At 37.4% G+C, this 20,886-nt stretch overlaps 1 protein-coding gene across 2 annotated transcripts in view; it reads left to right on the forward strand.

Annotated features, from left to right (window-relative positions):
* Positions 1-20,886, forward strand: part of SYT14 (synaptotagmin 14) — a 123,618-nt gene that overhangs the window by 78,842 nt on the left and 23,890 nt on the right. For both annotated transcript variants that reach the window (XM_045583102.1, XM_036442675.2), the window contains 2 exons: positions 2,782-3,050; positions 6,512-6,961. In XM_045583102.1, coding sequence (XP_045439058.1) covers positions 2,782-3,050; positions 6,512-6,961 — 719 coding nt within the window. The remainder of the gene's footprint in view (positions 1-2,781; positions 3,051-6,511; positions 6,962-20,886) is intronic.

The raw sequence follows: 20,886 nt of genomic DNA on the forward strand, positions 1-20,886 counted from the left end.
GATTTCTTCTTAAGTATTTGATGTTATCTGATGCAATGATACGTGGGATTGCTTTTAAATTTCACTTTCTAATTGCTCGTGTGTGTGTGTGTGTGTGTGTGTGTGTGTGTTGTGTGGTGTGTAAGTATTGCTCTCGTATCTAGTGACCTTGCTCAAAGTGCTTCTATTTCTAATTTATCTCTAAAATTATTTTGGTATTTCTATATCACAATTATCATCTGAGAGTAATGGATTTTATTTCTTTCTTTCCAATTCTTTGCATCATCTTTTTCTCGCCTCATTGCACTGGCTAGCACCTCCAGTACATTAAATTGAAGTGTTGATAACAGGCATTGTTGTCTTAGTCCCTTCCTCAGAGGTACAGCTTTCAGCATTTATTTCAGCATTAAAAGTGATGTTTGCTGTGGGACTTTCACAGATACCCTTTCTGAGAGAAAAGAAATTGGCTTCTATTCCCAGTTTGTGCAGATATTTTTGTCACGAATGGATAACTTTTATCAAGTGCTTTTTTATTCAGTACGATTAAAAGAGCATTTAATAATTTTACCTTTATTCTTTCAATGCAATTAATTAAATATCCTAATGTTAAATCCACCTTACATTTATAGAATAACTCTATACTCTTAGTATAATATAAACCAAGTTGGTTGGGATGTGGTACCCTGTTTATATGACTCTAGGTTTATTTTAATATTTTGTGTAGAATTTTTGTATCTGTGTTTACAAGATAGATTGGCTTAGTTTTTATAAGATACTTTATCAGGCCTCGGTAATCAAGGTTATGCTGGCGTTAATTTCAGAAATATTTTCTCTTTTTCATATTATCTGAAGTGTTTTGTATAAGATTCGCGTTTTTTACTTCCTTAAATGGTAAATTCGCCAGCGAAGCCATCTGGGTCTGGAGTTGTCTTTGTTAGAAAGGTTTTAAAGTGTGCATTCAATTTCTCTAAGAGATATAATAATATATAATTTTCCTGCTGCTTCATGAGTTTGTTTTGATAGGTTGTGGTTCCCTAGGAATTTGTCTATATCATCTGATTTTCACATTTATTTTCAGAAAGTATGAAGGTGTCACTTTTATGGAGATTTTTTTTTTTTTTATTCACAAAATTAACAAAAGGTGGGAAAATAACAAAAGGTGGGAAAATATTAGAGTCCCTTTTGCCCCCTTGAACCATTTGACAATAAGTGGCCCACTGACTAGCTGCTTTATCACCCCAAGTACTTTAGTGTATATTTTCTACAAACAAGAGTATTCTCCTAAATACCCACTCTACAACCATCAGAATTAAGTTACTGACATTGATATATTATTATATCTTATCCTCAGAACCCATTCATGGTCAACAGCTCTTCAAATAATGTCTGTTATAGCAAAAAGGTTTTGTTCAAAGTCATGCTTTGCCTTCATTTGTCACACCTCCTTGGTCTCCTTCGTCTAGAACAGTTCCTCACTCGTTTTTTAAGATGGCAGGCATTTCCCTTTTAGAATGTCCACGTCTCTCTGGCATTTGTCATGGTTAGATTCGGGTTGTGCATCCTGAGCTGGAATGCCACCGAGGGGTGCTGTGTGCCTCTCACTTACGAGGTGATGCACAATTTGATTGGTCCCATGACTCACAATGTCCGCTCTGATCTCTCCGTTAGGGAGGTGTGTCTACTAGGCCTTTCATTGTCAAGTTGCTCCCATTAATTAATTACTTTGTCAGAAGGTACTTTGACACTGTGTCCATAACCTGTTCCTTAAAGTTCTTTCAAATATTTATGTCTAGATGGACTCATGGCTTTCCTCCTTCCCTCAAGGTGTTGTAAGTAGTTACTAAAATTATTTATTTTGAAACTCAGATTGGTAGTGGGATTTGGTCTGTGCTAACCCCTACAAGCTGGCTTCTTTGTCCTGAGAACGTGTCCCCTTCATTCTTTGAGCATGCTCCTACTCTAAACAATGTATTACCATGTAAAACCTGATGTTGCATTCAGGGTTTATCTACACAGACGTAGCTGTTCTGAAATTGTGAACTGAGCCCTGTCTCCGTAAGCCCCCCCCTCCTGCTCTCATGTCCATGCTGTTCACAGGCATGTCCTCAGTCATTGAGACACAGCGTGGAGGTAAACACTCAAAGGACCGTTTAAGAGGGGAGGAAAAGCGGTTGCACCTTAACTGCTGCAGGACAAGGTGGAGCTGGTCAGACGGAGCACCGCCCCAGGCTAGGGGGGGACAGGGGGTGGTCTCCGATGACGACGATGGAGGTGGGATGGGACGGATGCAGCCTTCATCCATTTTTGCTGATCGATAGGGAGCACCGCTTGTCAGGATTCGGATCTAGGGCAGACGTGAAAGAATAGTTTCTGGTGAATTTATTAAACTAACATTCAGTTCATCTCAGTAATTGAGGAAAATAAATGAAGTTTTTGTGTGTGTTTTACCCACAATCTTTTTATCTACTGTGGCTAGAGAGGACACAGATCATAAGGAAGTCTGATGCTTCAGGTTTGTTCTGAAAAAGAACTAGGTAAGCTATTTCATGGATATTGATCGCTCCCGTTTTTATGCTATAGAACTGGCCCTCTCTAGTATTTGAGAGTATGTTTTATTTTTTCCTAATACCACTGCGCAGGAGGAGAGAGTGGGAAATCCGATTAGCTTACTTCTGCATCTGAACTAGTGAAGCATAAAATTTCCCATCAGTCTTTTTTTTTTAAGTTGTTTGCAATGGTTGTGGACTGTGCTGCGTGCTGAGGCCACTTGGAAACAGTGACCCGATTCTTACTCATTGTCAGGAAACTGCATCCAGAGAATGAGAAGGACGCCCCCTCTGGACGAACTGCAGCCCCCGCCGTACCAGGACGACAGCGGGTCCCCCCACCTCTCGTGTACGCCCTCCGAAATCGGGGACAGTAAATGTGAATTTTCCCACTGCAGCAACAGCCCACGGCGCTATCACAAGTGCCCGAGTGAGGGGAGCACGGGTCACGAAATAGAGAGCTTTCACAACAAAGGATACGAAGAGGACGTTCCCAGCGACAGCACGGCCGTCCTGAGCCCCGAAGTAAGTGAGAGCACACAGAGTTTGTAGAGTGACTGTTACCTGGAAGATGACAATCCTGTGCTGCTGCTCTTGGTAAGGAGGAGGTCTTAGCACGTGGTGGCTTAGTGTACCAGTTTCTATCCTCGATCTAATCTTTAACCAGCAGACTTACCGGGGTGTCTCAACCATCCTTCAGGCTGCTCTCCCTGTCATCCCCCCTCCCCCCCGCCCCCGCCCCAGAAGATGGATAGCTGAAAATGAGAGCAATACATAAAATATTGAAAAATTAACTTCCAAGTTTCAACTTCAAGATAGATTTTTTTAAAAACAACATTCTGGAAATATTTGTTTGTTTCGTAATGAGTGAGGTTTCTATTGATGTTTGTGTCTTTTAAAATTTTATTTTATTTGGGACATTTTTATATTGGGAGGCTGCCCATTAATATTTTGCAAAATAACAGTTTTGCATTTTCCTATCCTAGAATATAGAAGAGGTAAGTCATGCTCAGCTTCACTAACGAAATTTGAACTCATGGCGTCTGTTGGTTGTGTTTTAAGTTATTTCCTCTTTTGGAGCAAAAAAAAAAATGTGAAAATTAACACCAAAAATAGGGGTGTTACACATTTGAAGTCTTTACATGTTCTAGAAAGTTCTTAAAAAAATTCTATAAAAGAGGAAAATTATAAAGGTCATGTAGAGGGTTTCATAAGGTAGTATTTATTTTTTAAATTTCTCTCTTTTAGATTTGCAAGTTTTTACAACTTCTGTCCTAGACAACATTTTGTAGAACTATAGTGTGTCATTGTTCTTGCTAGCTGACTTTGCCTCCACTACCAAGTGTTCAGATATAAAAGAAGTAAGAGGATCCAGATGAGGTAGGTTCCACACTTAGGACAGGATGCCAGCAGGCACAGAGGCAGGACCACACTATGTGAATCCTGGCGTAGGTAATGCCCATTTGTCCCATCTCACTCTTCCTGCTCCACCTGTATCCCCCGGTTATGGTATGGCAGCAAGGACGTGAGTTGAACTAGGAGCAGGGGTGCCAAGGGCCAGAAATACAAACCTTATTGCAGGGGCAAGTAGTCCTCATCACCCGTGAAACTTTGGCAAGTTAGCCTACGCAACAGGCATAGGTTTTACCTGCATTTCTTGGCTAGAACACATGACATGATCATGGCTTGGGCTTCCCATCCCTTTTAATAAGTAATATTCACTTGTTCTATTTTTTCTTACAAGTTACTTAGTGACTATATTTACTACATCTTCACAATTCTGCCTGTCTCTCTGAAGCTGCTTCATTATTTATTATCTGTAGTGATACAGCTGGTGAATTCTGCCCATATTTCAGAAGCTACTAACTTGCTATCTGTGTTAATACTTCTGACCAGTCTCCTCTAGAATTGACTATATTCAAATAGAGCAAATATTGACATAAATATTTATATGCCAATAACCTCTGTTAATATAAAACTCACTCCCGTATTTTTAAAGTTTATTTTACTTCCCATCCCTTTAATACATAGTAAGAAATACAGAATCTTGACTTTCCTCTGGGCTTACCTCAGGATGTGGCTACTTTAGCCTCTCCACACACACTGAGCTGGGAAGAGTGAGGGTTCAGAAGAGCCTGGCAGGGAGCTCGGACCCCAGTGATGATTTCTTGCTGGTGGACACTGCTCACAATTCTAAGATCCCTTGAGAGGGAGGGTTATTTTCTGATTTAGAATTCTTACAGAATACACCTATAAGCTTAATCTGTGAAGGTCCTGAGAATTGTTAGAATGGACCAAGAGAAACAAAATTCAGAAATAGCTATCTAGAACATTTAAAAAAAAAAATTTTTTTATTGCCCTGAAAATAGCTGTCATGACACTGTTTTAAAAAATAATTGAAATTTCTAAGCATCTTTATTTGCCATTAAGAAATGGCATGCATTAAAACATTTTGGTCTAAACTGTAATTTTATTTTATTTTTTTACAGAACAAGAATATGTTTATTCTAATTGAATTATATATATATAATTTATATATATAAAAGGTCTTCTAGGAAACTTGGTCCCTCCCCACCAAGTATGGTCCTTAATTTGTCATCTTCTTTTCCATACATGTTACCAAGGGGGTCATAGTACATAGACATATAATATTTATGAGGTCGAAAACATGTATGTATTTGGTTCAATACTGCATCCCTCCCACCTAAACCAGAGCTTGACACATGGTAGGTCTTATAGTTAGGATCTGTATGAAGCTGTTATAACAAAGAGTCCAATGCCATGAGTAAAACTCATAGAAAGATTGTCTTTCACTTACCAGGGTGAGTAGATGGCTTTGCCCAGGGGCCCAGTTCCTTCTTTTTTGTCACTGTCATCCGTAGGGTGCTGTCTTAGTCCCCGTGGTCCATACTGGCCCACACATCCTCTCTTGGTGTCAGCTCTTCTGTGGGAAGAGTGGGAGAGAACGGAAGTGAAGGCATTTCTTCTATAAATAGAGTCTGGATGTTTCATATATAGTAACCTTCGTTTGCCACCCATTAGCCACAGCTGAGCCTCATGGACATATCAGCCAGGAGGGAAATTAGAGTCTTTTGCTAGACTGTGTGTCACTGGCTAAAACTCACAAAGAAGAGAAGACTGGCAGTCAATAGTAGGGACTCCTAAGTAAGAGTAGTCCACATTTTAAAATGAAAAACATTTAATATTTATTAAAATACTTGAAGGAGCAAGTGATAGAGTTGAAAGGTCAGTCAATAACTGGCTGAAACTCTGTTCACATTCCAGGTGGTTAACACTGGCAGGAATTTGAGACAATTCCAGGAAAATGGGCATAATTTCTTTTAATCACATAATTAAAGTGAACAGATTTGGTCCTTCTTGAACTTTTGAAATATGTATTATTCTGCCATTTTCAACAGTAATTAGTATTAGAAATAAGTTTTAAATTCTGATTAAAAATTATGTTACAGAAAAGTATTTGGTTATAAATATTTTGAGAACTTTGTGTTTATAATTTCACATTTCCAGTGATTTTCAACTATCATAAATGGGACCAATTTTTTCAATAGCATTATACTTTTCTTTGTATTCTCTTTCTCTCCAGCCTAATGTTGACATGTCAGTTGCATTGTTTATAATGTTGGAAGAAAATGTAATAGGTTCCTACAACAGGATCGGAGATACACATTGAAGCATATATTTTCAGTTCTCATTATAAAAACATATCTCACCTTTCTCAAAATTGTAACGGTGAATACAAAATTCTCTTTTTGGATAAGTTTTTGGGGTTAGCTTACCATGTATAGTACTGTGGCTCTGTAGAGTAGCTGCCGGTTGTACTAAACTGTTGATTGTTATCACGTTCTTTGTGGTAGCCAACCAACCAGTTCTCACACCCACTTCCTGAGACAGACCAGGTATTTTAATTACATGCCAGATCAAAGAACAGAGCTAAAACTGAAAACATTTAAATTTGCTTTTCTTAGGACATGTCAGCTCAAGGATCATCTTCACAGCTTCCCAAACCCTTTGATCCTGAGCCAGAAGCTAAGTATGGCACGCTGGATGTGACTTTTGACTATGACTCACAAGAACAGAAGCTCCTGGTAACCGTGACAGCTGTCACAGATATACCAACATATAACAGGACAGGTGGCAACTCATGGCAAGTACACCTTGTTCTTCTACCTATAAAGAAACAGAGAGCAAAAACCAGCATCCAGAGAGGACCATGCCCTGTCTTCACAGAAACATTCAAATTTAACCATGTTGAATCTGAGATGATTGGAAATTATGCAGTTCGATTTAGACTGTATGGTGTACACCGCATGAAAAAAGAAAAGATTGTGGGGGAAAAGATTTTTTATTTAACCAAATTGAATCTTCAAGGGAAAATGTCATTACCTGTGATATTGGAACCTTCTTACAATCATTCTGTGAGTATCTGATCAAATAGCCCAAATACAGTTTGAGTTCAACGTCTGTGATGTGCACAATTTTAATATGATAAGCCCAACCACCTTTCATTCTAATTTTCACATGTAAAGGTAGCCATACCTTTACAAAATTTCTAAGCCCTTGAATAGGTAGGTATAATTTTTTTTTTCATCTATAAGTTGCCCTTGAAGATTATATATGATTTATATATGATTTCTCTTATGTATATATGATTTCCCTTATGTATTTTATCTTTCACAGGGTCTAGCCCAGTGTCTTAAACATTTATTGGGTGGTTGATTCTGACATCATCTGAACTCCTTATAGAACACATTGTTTTCTTTCCAGGTTAAAACTGTGTGATACATTAAGAACGCTCTAGCTCTATATGTTTGATATTACTTGCTCGTATAGAACATATACTGCTGACTAGGTCAGGACTGATTATAATTCCAGAACTGCTATGAAATATAAAGCTTCAAAAGCATGGCCTCATTATATTTTCCACCTTTTTATACTAAGATTTTTGTAGTGTTTCTGGAAAAATACTTAAGTTTAGTACCATCATCTGTTCTCCCTTTTCTCTTTTCCTCCAGGTTCTGATCACAGACTTCTCTTTTCCTCCAGGTTCTGATCACATACAAGTCTGTCTGTCTGTCTGTCTCTCTCTCTCTATATATATATATTTTTTTTTTTTTAAACTAAATTCCTACAAGCCATTGCAGATCACCAGAGAGTTGCACTATTTATTTAAACCAGGGAGGTACATTATGCCACATAGTTACTTGGATTATGAGAAATCTGTGATATGCTATAAATTATGAATGATATTTGCTCATCTGTTATACTAATTAAAAACCTTTATAAATACACTGATTTCAGAAGAAATTGATACATTATTTTAAAATATAATATTTCAGAGTTGTTAAGCTTTGAAAAGTAAGCATAAGATTAGTGTCTCATTGAATTTGTACCATGCAGCTTTTGATCATATCAGAATGTCATTCACAGTAGAACCACATACCATTTTACCTACTAGCCACGCAGACCAAATAATGTGATTTTTAAATTTTTTCATTAAGAGTGGGAGAATTGCCCTGGCAGGTTTGGTTCAGTGGATAGACCACTGGCCTGTGGACTAAAGGGTTCCGGGTTCAATTCCGGATGAGGGCACATGTCTGGGTTGCAGGCTCTGTCCCCAGTGGAGGGTGTACAGGAGGCAAGCCGGTCAATGATTCTCTCTCATCATCGATGTTTCCATCTCTCTCTTCCTTCCTCTCTGAAATCAACATATTAAAAAAAAGAGTGGGAGAATATTTAATTGGCCTTCACTTTTTCCTCTCCTCTAATAAATTCCTGATTTAATTTTTTAAAAGGCATTTTCTGAAATTATCAATTCTGAAATTTAAAATTAGTAGGGAAATTGATAATTTGTTATAAAGACTTAAGTGTTATCCTACAAACCCATATGGATACACTATATTTATTGTCACCTTTTGGTTTTTAAATGTTGGAAGTGGTTATGGCAGATAACTTCTTTAGTTATAGATTTATAAATAGAAAGAAGCTGTGCATAATGGATTACATCAAGAGCTATAATTTGGATAAGAATAAGATTTTGGACTTTGAGATGATGAGGTTTAGATTTAAGTATAGGGACTTACTTTGAACTGATAACATAATAGGATGAGACTTTTAGGAACCCTGTACTGGGGCACTACATTTCACAGGTGGGATGTATCTGAATCATGGAGGCCAGAAGACAGACTGTGGTAGGCCTAATTCTAAGATGGTCCTCCTGACCTTCATTCCCTGGTATTACTTTTGTGATTATGTTATGGAACATGGCAAAGGGATTTTTAAAAATGTAATTAAAATTGCTAATTAGTTGACATTAAGATAATGTATTATCTGGGTGTGCCTAGCTCAATTACTTGAACCCTTGAAAAGCAAAGAGTTTTCTATGATTGGTAGCAGAGAAAATAGATTGAAAGCATCAGTGAGATTGAACACGAAGTTCTCTGTTGCTGAGACGAGTGGGTCATGGTAGGAGGACCGTGGAGCAGCCACTAGCCAACCACCAGCAAGAACGTAGGGGCCTCAGTTCTATCACTGCAAGGAACTGAATTTGGCCAACACCTGAGTAAAGTTGGAAGAATGTTCTTCCCCCGGAGCCTCCAGATAGACTCCAGCTGAGCCAACACCTAGATTAAAGCCTTGTAAGATCCTTTACAGAGAACCCAGTTGAACCCACCCAGACTCTGACCTACAGAAACAGTGAGATAATAATTGGATATTTTTAAATATACAAAGTTTGAAGTAACTTATTAGACAGCAGTAGAAAATTAATACAGCCCACAAGGCCTAGCTCTTTACAGAAAACTTTTGTTGACCTCTGCTCTAGACAACTAGGGATTGAAAATGAGTATCAGATGTGCAAATCACTTCTTTGGTTGAGGTGAATACTCAGATAACATTCTGTAAGTCTACTTTCATCCTAGTGGGATATTCTTTACCAACTCAGGAAGTCTCCAGCAAATACCTTTATGTAACTATAAACATAAATAAAATCTGCAAGTACTCTTTTTCTTCATGGTTGCTCCCTCAACATAGATGCAGTCACTTAGAGAAACATTATTTCATTTTCTTCTATTAAATTTATAGAAAGTAAAACAGATTTTTAAAATAAAAATATTTTTGTCGAAACTGGTTTGGCTCAGTGGATAGAGCATCGGCTTGTGGACTGAAAGATTCCAGGCAAGGGCATGTACCTTGGTTGCATGCACATCCCCAGTAGGGAGTGTGCAAGAGGCAGCTGATCAATGACTCTATGTAAAAAAGTCAATAAAATATATATATTTTTTTAAAAAGATATTTTTGATAAAACTATATTTCTGATAAAACTATATTTCTATTTCTGTTTGGACATACTCATAGAATGGTGTCTGCAAAATGTTTACTACTACTCAAATTGTTATTAGGTAAAGTCTAAGGTGATTTTCTTTTTTACTTTTGTTATTTCTGTATTTTCTGTATTTTTTTTTTGCATGGTTTATGATAATCATTTGTCAGTTTACAGAAAAAAATAGAAAGGATAAAGGAATTTGGTGAAGATGAGTAAATAAATTCCTACCTAGATGTTTTAGGGTAACCAAAGCGATAACAGGAAAGATAAGACCTAGTAGAAAACTTAAGTTTTCTTAAGTTCTAATGAGAGGGTTCTGAAAATGTGCCTAGATGTCTATATGTCATTAAATCTGATTCCATATTATATTTTTAGGTAAATACATACAAGTTATAGGAATTAGACAGGGGAGTGGGTGGGATTGTCTCAGCAGTGAGGAGAGAAGACCTTCAGTACACCTAAGTTTAAAGATTGGAAGGGAGGGGTAAGAAAAGAAATAGTAAAATATAACAAAAAATGAAGTTATGCAGGAAGATATATTGAATGCTGCTGATAGAACCAGTATTGAAAGCTGTCTATTGCATTTAGGATATGAAGGGAATGATTAGTCTTAGAACAGTGGTTCTCAACCTTCCTAATGCCATGACCCTTTAATACAGTTCCTCATGTGGTGACCCCCAACCATAAAATTATTTTCGTTGCTACTTCATAACTGTAATTTTGCTACTGTTATGAATCATAATGTAAATATCTGTTTTCTGATGGTCTTAGGCTCTACAGCAGCGGTTTTCAACCTGTGGTTCAAGACCCACAGGTTGAGAACCGCTAGCAGGGTAGCTTAGAAGGACCAGTTTTGGTGAGGTACAGGGGCCAGAGTCCAAACTAGATTGGCAATCATGTAGACAACTTGTCTTCTAAATTTGGCTGTAAAAAAAAGTATAGGACAGTATTTGGAAAGGATGGGGGAGGGAAATTAGAAAGATGTTTTTGAGGTTAAGAGAAATTTGGGCATGCTTACATACTCTGCAAGTAATATAATAAAAAGATGGAGTATAAGATATAGGAGAGCTAATTGAAGAAATATAGCATGTTCTTAAAAATATACTTTCATTGATTTCAGAGAGGAAGAGAGAAACATCAATGATCGGCTGCCTCCTACACGCCCCAGCCACTGGGCATGTGCCTTTGACCGGAATTGAACCCGGGACCTTTTAGTCCGAAGGCTGACATTCTATCCATTAAGCCAAACCAGCTAGGGCTGAAGAAAGATATTAATTGGTGTGTCTGGAATGAACAGAGAAGCAAAAATATTTAAGAGATTTATTTAAATTGTGGACCAAGAAATCTAAGTGTAATAAAGAGAGAAGTGGAGCTACAAAGGGACTGATAGGCAGGGGGAAGTAAGTGGGCTGAAAGTCCTAAATATATCAAGGAACAGATATGAGAGGAATAGTTGAGGAAGAAATATAGAAAGTTAGGCAACTGTGGTTAGAAAGGAGAATTTGAAATAGAAAGTAAAATCACTGGAAATGGACAAGTTGGTCAAGAGAGGCCAGGTTCTTGGGTGGGTTATCCACGTGGATATTGAAGTCACAAAAGAAAGTGATAGAAATTGAAATGTAAAAGAGGGTTGAATCAAGGGTCATTGTTCTCAAGGAATGAAGATAAAACGTCCAGGACAGAATATTTATATAGACAGGATGACATAAGCCTAAAAGGAAAATAGTTATTCTTTTCCACAATTTTAGAGGAGTGGTGGTTGACACAGCAGCAGAGAACTTCGCTTCCTGACCCCAACGCCTTTTGGGGATGAGGAAATAACCAGGTTAAAAGTCTGCATAGGATGATGTGTCCTCAGGGAAGAATGGGATTCAAGCGGAACGAGGTGTTTAGAGAAGAAACTAAAGTTCTGGAGGAGTTTATCACAGGTCAGAAACTCCAAAAGACATCCCTGAGAAGAGGAGCGTAATGGAAGTTTGTGTTAGTGAAGAAGTACAGAGAACTACAGAATGAATATGAAAGTAAGAGAGATGGCCGGTATCAGGGATTTGCCCTCATTTACATTATACCAAAATGTCATTGGTAGTTTGATAGGGATTACATTGACATTGAATCTACAAATTGCTTTTGGTAGTATGGGCATTTTAACTATATTAATCCATGAGCATGATATACTGTTCCATTTATGTGTATCCTCTTCAATTTCTTTTTTCAGTGTCTTGTACTTTTCAGAGTATAGGTATTTCACCTTCTTAAATTTTTTTTACTAGATTGTTGTTTTGATGCAATTGTAAACGGAATTGTATTCTTAATTTCTTCTTCTGATTGATTACTAGTGTATAGGAATGTGATGGATTTATTTTTAATTTTTTCTTCTGCTACTGTACTGAAATATATTAGTAGATTTTTCAAGGTTTCCTATATAGTATGTCATCTGCAAATAGCGACAGTTTTATTTCTTTTCGATTTGGATGCCTTGTATTTTTTTTTTTTTCCTTGTCTGATTGCTACTATGGCTAGGACTTCAAATACTATATTGAGTAATAGTGGTGAGAGTGGGTATTCAAATGTCAATTCCAACCCTAATTAGTCTATTTAAAATTGTAGATTTTTCATAATGGCATAAAATTAGAAATCAACTACAATAAAATATCAAACACTTGAAGGCTAAATAGCATGCTATTAAACAATGATTGGGTTACTAAACAAATGGCAATGAAATCCAGGGTACACAGTGAAACAGTCCTGAGAGGGAAGTTCATAGCTCTAACAGGCCTACCTCAAAAAATAAGAAACAATGGTAATAAATTATCTAACCCTACAACTTAGAGAGCAACAGGAAAAGCCCAGACTAAGCAGAAGGAAGAGAATAAATAATAAAGATCAGAGTGGAAATAAATGACATAGAGACAATAAAAATATAATACAAAAGATCAATAAAACCAAGAGCTGGTTCTTTGAAAGGATAAACAAGATTGGCGAACCTCAAGCCAGGCTCACCAAGAAACACCCGATCCCATTAAGATACAAAAGATTATATAAAAATACCACAAACAACTCTACTGCAACAAACTGGGCGACCTAGATGAAATGGACATTCCTAGAAAAAAATAATCTTCCAAAATTCAATCAGAATAAAAAAATGAATAGGCCCAATAACTACTGATGAATTGAAGCAGTAATAAAAAACTTACAGCAAACAAAAGCCCTGATTCAGCCCACCACCTGTTTTTCTAAATAAAGTTTTATTGCAACTCAGACATGGCCTTTGTTAACATACTGTCTTTTGTACTACAAAAAAGGGTGGGGTATGATGAGATCATATGGCTCATGAATCCAAAAATATTTACAGAAAAAGTTCACTGACCCTTAGTTACAAGATAGAAATGAAAAAATCTCCAGAAATAGAAAATAAAAAGAGTAGGAAAAAATGAAAATACAATTAAATAAAAATTAAATAAACAAACGTTAAGAGACTTAGACAACCTAAGAGGATTTATAACATATGCCTCAGAGGTGATTCATAAAGAAAACAGAGGGAAGTTATATTAAAATTTGATAATCTTTCCCTAGCTGGTTTGGTTCAGTGAATAGAGTGTCAGCCTGTGGAATGAAGGGTCCTGGGTTTGAGTCCAGTCAAGGTCACGTGCCCAGATTGCCGGCTCCATCCCCAGTTGGGGGAGGGGGATTTAGGAGGCAGCCAATCAATGAACCTCTCTCATCATTGATGTTTCTATCTCTCCCTCTTCCTTCTTCTCTGAAATCAATAAAAAAAAAATTTTTATAAAAATGCAACAAGCTGATGAACAAAATAAAACAGAACAGACAGTTGTCAGAAGGAATAGGGTCAAGTGGGACTGGGTGAAAAAGGCGAGGGGATTAAACAGTACAAATTAGTAGTTAGAGAATAGAGAGATGCAGATTACAGCATAGGGACTATAGTCAATATTGTAATAAATACATATGAGGCCAAGTGGGTACTTGAAGTAGCAGGATGACCAGTCTGAAAAGTACGTGATTTTCCAATCACTTTGCTGTACATCTGAAACTAACAATTATATTCAATGTAAACTGTGATTGGCAAAAAAAAAATTGCCAAAGCTAAAGGGCTTGAGTCTCCAAATAAAGGACCTGAAAAAAAAAAAAAAAATCCAGGCTTCGACACATCATTGCGAAGTTTCAGAATCCCATGGTAAAGAGAAAGTCCTAAAAGGTCCCAAGTAACACAAAAACATTTAGAATGGCATCAGAATTCCCCACTACAAAGCTCGATGCTGGAAGACTGTGAAAGTAAAGGCCTCAAAATTGCAAGGGTATAAAGTTATTTCCACTTTAGTGTTTCATATTTGTTGCTTCCTTAAATCCTCATTGTTTCCCCCCACTTTATAGATCAGAAAAATATCTTAGTGCCTGTCTCAGTCCCTGATAGCCGATGGATTGGCAATCTATCAGTATGCCCAAACCACTCCAGTTTCTTTCCTCTGCCTGGAAGAGTGCATTTCCCAGACTCCCTAGAGTTTCAAATGCTAATTAGGTTCCACCAATTAAATTTGTTCCTGCATGATATGCAAAGTGAAAGGAAAGCCGCTTTCCTTCTGCTTCAGGGCAGGCAAGTTGAAGGGAAGATGTTTTTCTCCCTCCAGCAACGTTCTGATAGCTGGTTTGCAGCATCTTGGAAGCGAAGAGGTGACTGCAATGGCAGTGATGACTTCCTGATCCTTTGATCAAACTAAAATAATTGTGTTTTTAACCCATAACGTCCCACCTTCTTGGTGAATGTACAATAGTAGCTCCTTGTGTGGGTCAGTTTTTCAATGTTCTAGGAGTGATTCCTGCAGGCCCAGCCAAACCCACTTTTGTGAGCACCTCGTTTGTGAATCAGATCTCTTGCTTCTACCTAAAGCAGTGGTCGGCAAACTCATTAGTCAACAGAGCCAAATATCAACAATACAACGATTGAAATTTCTTTGGAGAGCCAAATTTGTTAAACTTAAACTTCTTCTACCGCCACTTTTTCAAAGTAGACTTGCCCAGGCCGTGGTATTTTTGTGGAAGAGTCACACTCAAGGAGCCAAAGAGCCTCATGTGGCTCACGAGCCGCAGTTTGCCGACCATGGACTTTAAGTGATTTCTGGTTCTGTCCCTGATCCATGACTGACAAAGTTCACAGTAAAGGTTTAATGTTAACCCTGGAATAAGATTTTTGAATTTATATCAAGGTAGTTCATGCTATACAAGGACACTGTCAATTATAACTAGGGGTTGATTCGAACTAAAATAATTTTTAACATAATTCCTGAGAATAATTTCATTAGTAAAAGAAAAACAAGAGTAAGTTACTTTCTTCAGTCGTGATGGTGCTTCCTTAGGCTGGGTGCAATTTTTAGCATTTGTTGTATTAAACTAATTTAATCCTCACTGTTACTTCTAATAATAGTGACTTTTAGCCTTAATTTATAGCTGGGAAAGCAGGCATAGGAAGGTTAGCTGAATTGCCCAGGGTCACACTCTCAGTTGTAGAGTAGGGATTTAAATCCATCTGCCTCCACCGCCTGTGCTGTTATCTATTTTGGACTTTATCTATGTTTATAAGAACTAGAGAACTTTTTGTTACCTATGGGCTTATTTGTATTCTACTTTTACATACATATTGGAAATGCCAGCCAAAAAGTGAATATTTAAAATGTAAAGTTAAAAGCTAAATAGACCTACTACCCAACCCTCTTCTCTCCTGCAGTTTAAAAGCAGAATTTCTCAAAAGGAAGGTAGGACAGGGTGGGGGTAAAAGGGAGAGATCAACCAAAGGACTTGTATGCATGCATATAAGCCTAACCAATGGACACAGACACCAGGGAGAGTGAGGGCCGGGGTGGAGGGGAAGGATCGGATAAGGACACATATGTAATACCTTAATAGAGAAAAAAAGCAAAATTTCTCAGTGAACTCTCCTACCAATTGCATCAGAATCTAGAATACTTTAATCAGATTTAGTAAATCGAAATTACTAGGAAGCAGCCTAGAAATCTTTAAGTAAATTCCCCAGGTGATCACTAAACTTACAAGACCATTGGCATAAAAAGTATTTTCCCAAAGAACATAGCACATCTGAGTGAGCTGCAGGATGCTATACCTTGGGTTAAGTTCAGAGAATATAACTCTGTTTCCTGTATTTCATTGATCTTTCCATCCTTTATTGTCTTGGTTTCCTTCTCAAATATTTAGCATTGTATGTTCTTTGGGCATTCATAAAGTAGTTAAAGAGGAGAATTATTAAAAAAAAAAAAAGTGTTAGTGAAATGATAGTAAAAATATGAAGATAAGTTTCCTTTAAGGAAATTACACACCCATGAAGAGCCAGAGATTGCACTGAATAAATATTTGCATCTGTTAAGATTCTACTCGTTTCAAGTGAATGCAAAGCAACCCTAAAAGGCTTGACAATACAGAAGATCCAGAGAGTAGGCCTGTCTTCAGACATGGCTTGATCCACTGACTCAAATCACATCTCTAAGGTTCTGGTTTCTCTCCCTTCTCCCCTCCCTCACCCTAACTTCTGTATATCAACTTCCTAATCAGCTTTCACATAGCGGCCTTCTTGAAAAGTTGTGTGTCGCACTAGGTTACCTGCCCATCCCAGAACCAATCCTCGACTACATGGATGGGCTTCAGCCCTAGAACAGGGTCACCCCGCAAAGGACATTAGATAAGAGACAGAAAGGAGTCCCTTCACTTCTGGGAGGAAGTGATGACTGGATGCTAAGGAGACAACCAACTAATATTAATGTAGTGTTTATTTAAACTTCTTTAAAAGAAAAACCGTTGAAATGTTAGTGATTGGACATACCAGGGGTAAAATTCTATTTTAGTCAAATTGAAAATAGCTCAGAATCAAATATACTTTTTTTGCACATCACATTAGAAATCTTGAATTTTGTGCTGCAACGCAATTAGTGTCTTAATTTGTCTATGAGCTAACTCCTGAAAATTGTGATGCTCGGTTCTGATCACACTAGTATGACTCGGGGAATTTTAAAAGTAATGATGAATAGGCCCCCAGTTAGAACTGTTGAGTCATAAACTTGAAGGAATTGGACCAGAGTATCTGTAGCTTTAAAAGGTCTCACAAGAGCCGCTAAAGCCTGAACATCCTTGATTGTTTGCTCTATGGCAGTGGTCAGCAAACTCATTAGTCCACAGAGCCAAATATCAACAGTACAACGATTGAAATTTCTTTTGAGAGCCAAATATTTTAAACTTAAACTTCTTCTAACACCACTTCTTCAAAATAGACTCGCCCAGGCCGTGGTTTTTTGTGGAAGAGCCACACTCAAGGGGCCAAAGAACCGCATGTGGCTTGCGAGCTGAGATTTGCCGACCACTGCTCTATGGAATCTATCTATCTCCACTATGTCCTGGAAAGTCAGAGGACTAAAATGAGTAATTGCCACGTTAAACATCTGTTGCAGCTGACCACAATATTCAACATGATACCAACTATAACAGTCAGAAAACTGGACTATCAGAATTGTTAATAGATAATATCTTTCTCCAAAATTATCTGCTCAAATTACCACCACGTAAACTATAAAAATCACCTCTAATACAAATTGTTTTATTTAAAATACTGTAATGAGAATTGAATTTTTATAAATTATTTTTAAAATAGGCAGAAATGGTGAAGGGCACTAGTAAGTTACATTTCATTGTCTTGGGCTTCTTTCAAAACTTGATATGTCATATATATTTTTAAAGATTATTTATCTCTGATTCATGAGAAATTTGAAATATTCTGATAACAGAAAACAAAACAAAAAACAGTTTAAAGGGGTTTAAATCCTTATGGCTATAAGAAAAATGTTTCACAAAAAAATTTCATTATATGTAACCTAGAGTATTATAGGTTAGGTTTTCTTTGGATTCAGTTTATTTAAACAAAGTTTATTATAGCACCAAGACATTACAACTAACTTTTCATAAATTGACAAGTTCAGCGTTTCCTGGGCCTCATCAGGAACACAAATTTGGGGAAATATGCCAGCTGGCCCGTTAACAGTCCTCAAGACCGTCTTTAGAACACAGGCCCACCTGGACTTTCCCATAAAATGACAGGCAGGGAATGAAAATAGCATCTAAAAATTTGCTCCAAAATAGTACACGTCGTGATAAAGTGAAATAAGAAGCATCGCTGTTTCTCTAGCTGTTAGCATTTCATTTCCTGGGAATGCTTTAGATGCTGTGTGAGGATATGTACAAAACAAGAGTGATACCGTTGTGTGGAATAACTCAGGGAGCTAGGGAATTCACTACAAGTTGCATTAAGACTCTCAGAATTCTCCTTCTATATTCCCATTTTAATGAACATATAAATCATAGTTTGCTATTTTATTTGTCATTAAATTATTCATAACATTAAAAATTTGACTCAAAACTAATCTTCAAATATGTGTTTTGTGGCATAAGAGAATTGCCATTTTGAAGTTTCCAGAAATGAAATTTGAAACTCAAGGTGTTCATAAATTTAAACTAAAACCATCTTTGTCCTAATGCCTTAGTAAGAGAGTTTTAAGATTATCAACAGCGTAAAGTGGTTACAGCACCTGGGACTTAGTAAGCACTCAATATCAGTTTTACTAATATCATCGTCATCACTACATTCCTAATACCATCACCATTATTACCTTCACCTTTTCCCTACTTCTTCCAAAAGAATAGTCTAATTTGGCTTCTTTTTGGTGGGAATCGACAGTTCATTATCCTCACAATCCGTTTGTCCTCATTATAGATGGATAATTTTTTCAAAAAAAATTTCTCATTTTTGATACGGATAGTCTTATTAATACAGAGGTAGAACTTACTCTAAAATATAAAACAAGCCTGGCCAGTGTGTGACTCAATGGTTTGATTTCCAACCAGGGCACATACCTGGGCTGCTGGCTCCATCCTCGCAGGGTAAGGCATATAGGAGGCAGCCAATCAATGGTTCTCTCTCATCATTGATAGTTCTGTCTCTCCCTCTCTGAAGTCAATAAAAATATATTACAAAAAATATATAAAACAAAATGTAAATTTTTGTAGTCTTAATTTTACATGAATACAGCATAGACCAGTGGTCGGCAAACACATTAGTCAACAGAGCCAAATATCAACAGTACAACGATTGAAATTTCTTTAGAGAGCCAAATTTTTTAAAAACTTCTTCTAACGCCACTTCTTAAAAATAGACTGGGCCGCAGTATTTTATGGAAGAGCCACACTCAAGGGGCCAAAGAACCGCATGTGGCTCGCGAGCCGGTTTGCTGACCACGAGTATTAGACCATACTAAATATCCTTTATGGTTACACCACTTTTTTATAGAGGCAAAACAGGTGGGGCAAAGAGGAAGGCAGCGAGCCACTGGAAATCAGCAAATGAGCAGCCTTTATAGGTGACGGGCAGTTGAAACATTGCTGGGGAAAGAGGTGGTACAGGCAGGTGGCAGAAATGTTTCAGGGATGATGGAAGCATATGCTTCAAACTGTTATAAAAATAGATGTGTATCAGTATTCTAGGCAGATGAGGGGACTTGATCCTACCCATAACTTTGTCAGCGCCCTCTGAAAGCCTCCCAAGAAAGAATGGGAACTCTCAAGAGGAAGAGGGTGTGGCCCCCTCTTTTGGGAGGGAAATGCACAAGGCACACACCCCCCCACTCCACCCCTCCCCTGCAGTTCCTGTGTTCATTTCTTCCCCACCAGCATCCTCCTCCTCCTCATTGCACCAGTGCTCTTCCAAACTACTGCTTCCCCCATTCTTTCTCAGTAGAAAATTTGGAATCTCACTACTCTTCCAAATTATGGAGGAAAAAAGGTATAAGATTGAGTATTTCAATAAAGCCGTATAATAAAGATCCTTGAAAGCCAGAGAGTTTAGACTTGTCAGTCAGAAGTGACTGTGGAACTGAGAATCCTGAGCAGAGTCTGAGTCCCAGTCTGTTTCCTGTGTGAGAACTGGATATGAGACTGAGAAAAATAGCCTCCCCAGGCCTGACTTCTCTCATCTCCAAGCACATTAGGTCCAACAGGTGGGTTTGAACAGGTTCTACAGAAATGCTTCTGGGATTCTGCAAATGTTTGCTTCAAATTTCTTATCAAAATTAGAGTATAATTCAGGATTGAAAACATCAGTATAAAGCATCAGTATAAACACAAAATTTTAATTCATTGGAAACTATACTATTTCACATCACATAATTTTTTCCCCCTGTAGAGTTACTAACAAGGCTGCCTCTGCCATCCCTCTATATACTTGAAATTCTTATATTATGTCCTTGCTTAGAAATAGTATGGCTTGGTGTTGATTCATTGCTTAATTAGGCCTTATCTATGTCTGCCCATAACACTTGACTGAGTTGATGCATCACAGTCAATACTAATTAGTGGTGTGTTTCATTTTGTGGGGGGTGTTTTGTTTTGTTTTGTTTTTAACGTTTTACTGATTTCAAAAAGAGAGAAACATCAATGATGAGAGAGAACCATTGATTGGTGCCTCCTGCATGCCCCCTATTGGGGATCCAGCCCATAACCCAGGCAGGTGCCCTGACCAGGAATCAAACCAAGACCTTCTGATTCATAGGTTCACACTTAACCACTGAGCCACACTGGCTGGGTGCTAGTTAGTGTTTTGGCTATGACACTGAAATCAGGTAGTTTTAATGATTTATGTAAATTCAGAGTAATACAGTCTTTAAAATGTAAGTAATACGTAGATACAAAATTACTAATAATTGTTAATTAAATTTAAGTGATTTAACTTAAAAAGTTTTTTTCCCCATTACTTTATCTTTCACTTTTCTCAGTCAGTTAAATGGACTAATATTCTGACATTGGAAGGCAAGATAACCCACAATTTATCAGGACTTTATAATATTTACATAAAGCAAAACACTTAACACTGGATGCCAAACTAATATTGACTACTACTGACACAACCTTAATATCAAACTTCCTTTTTTTAAAAAATATCTTTTATTGATTTTTACA

The sequence above is a fragment of the Pipistrellus kuhlii genome, unplaced genomic scaffold (genome assembly GCF_014108245.1).
Source record: "Pipistrellus kuhlii isolate mPipKuh1 unplaced genomic scaffold, mPipKuh1.p scaffold_m20_p_18, whole genome shotgun sequence".
Taxonomy (NCBI): Eukaryota; Metazoa; Chordata; class Mammalia; order Chiroptera; family Vespertilionidae; genus Pipistrellus; species Pipistrellus kuhlii.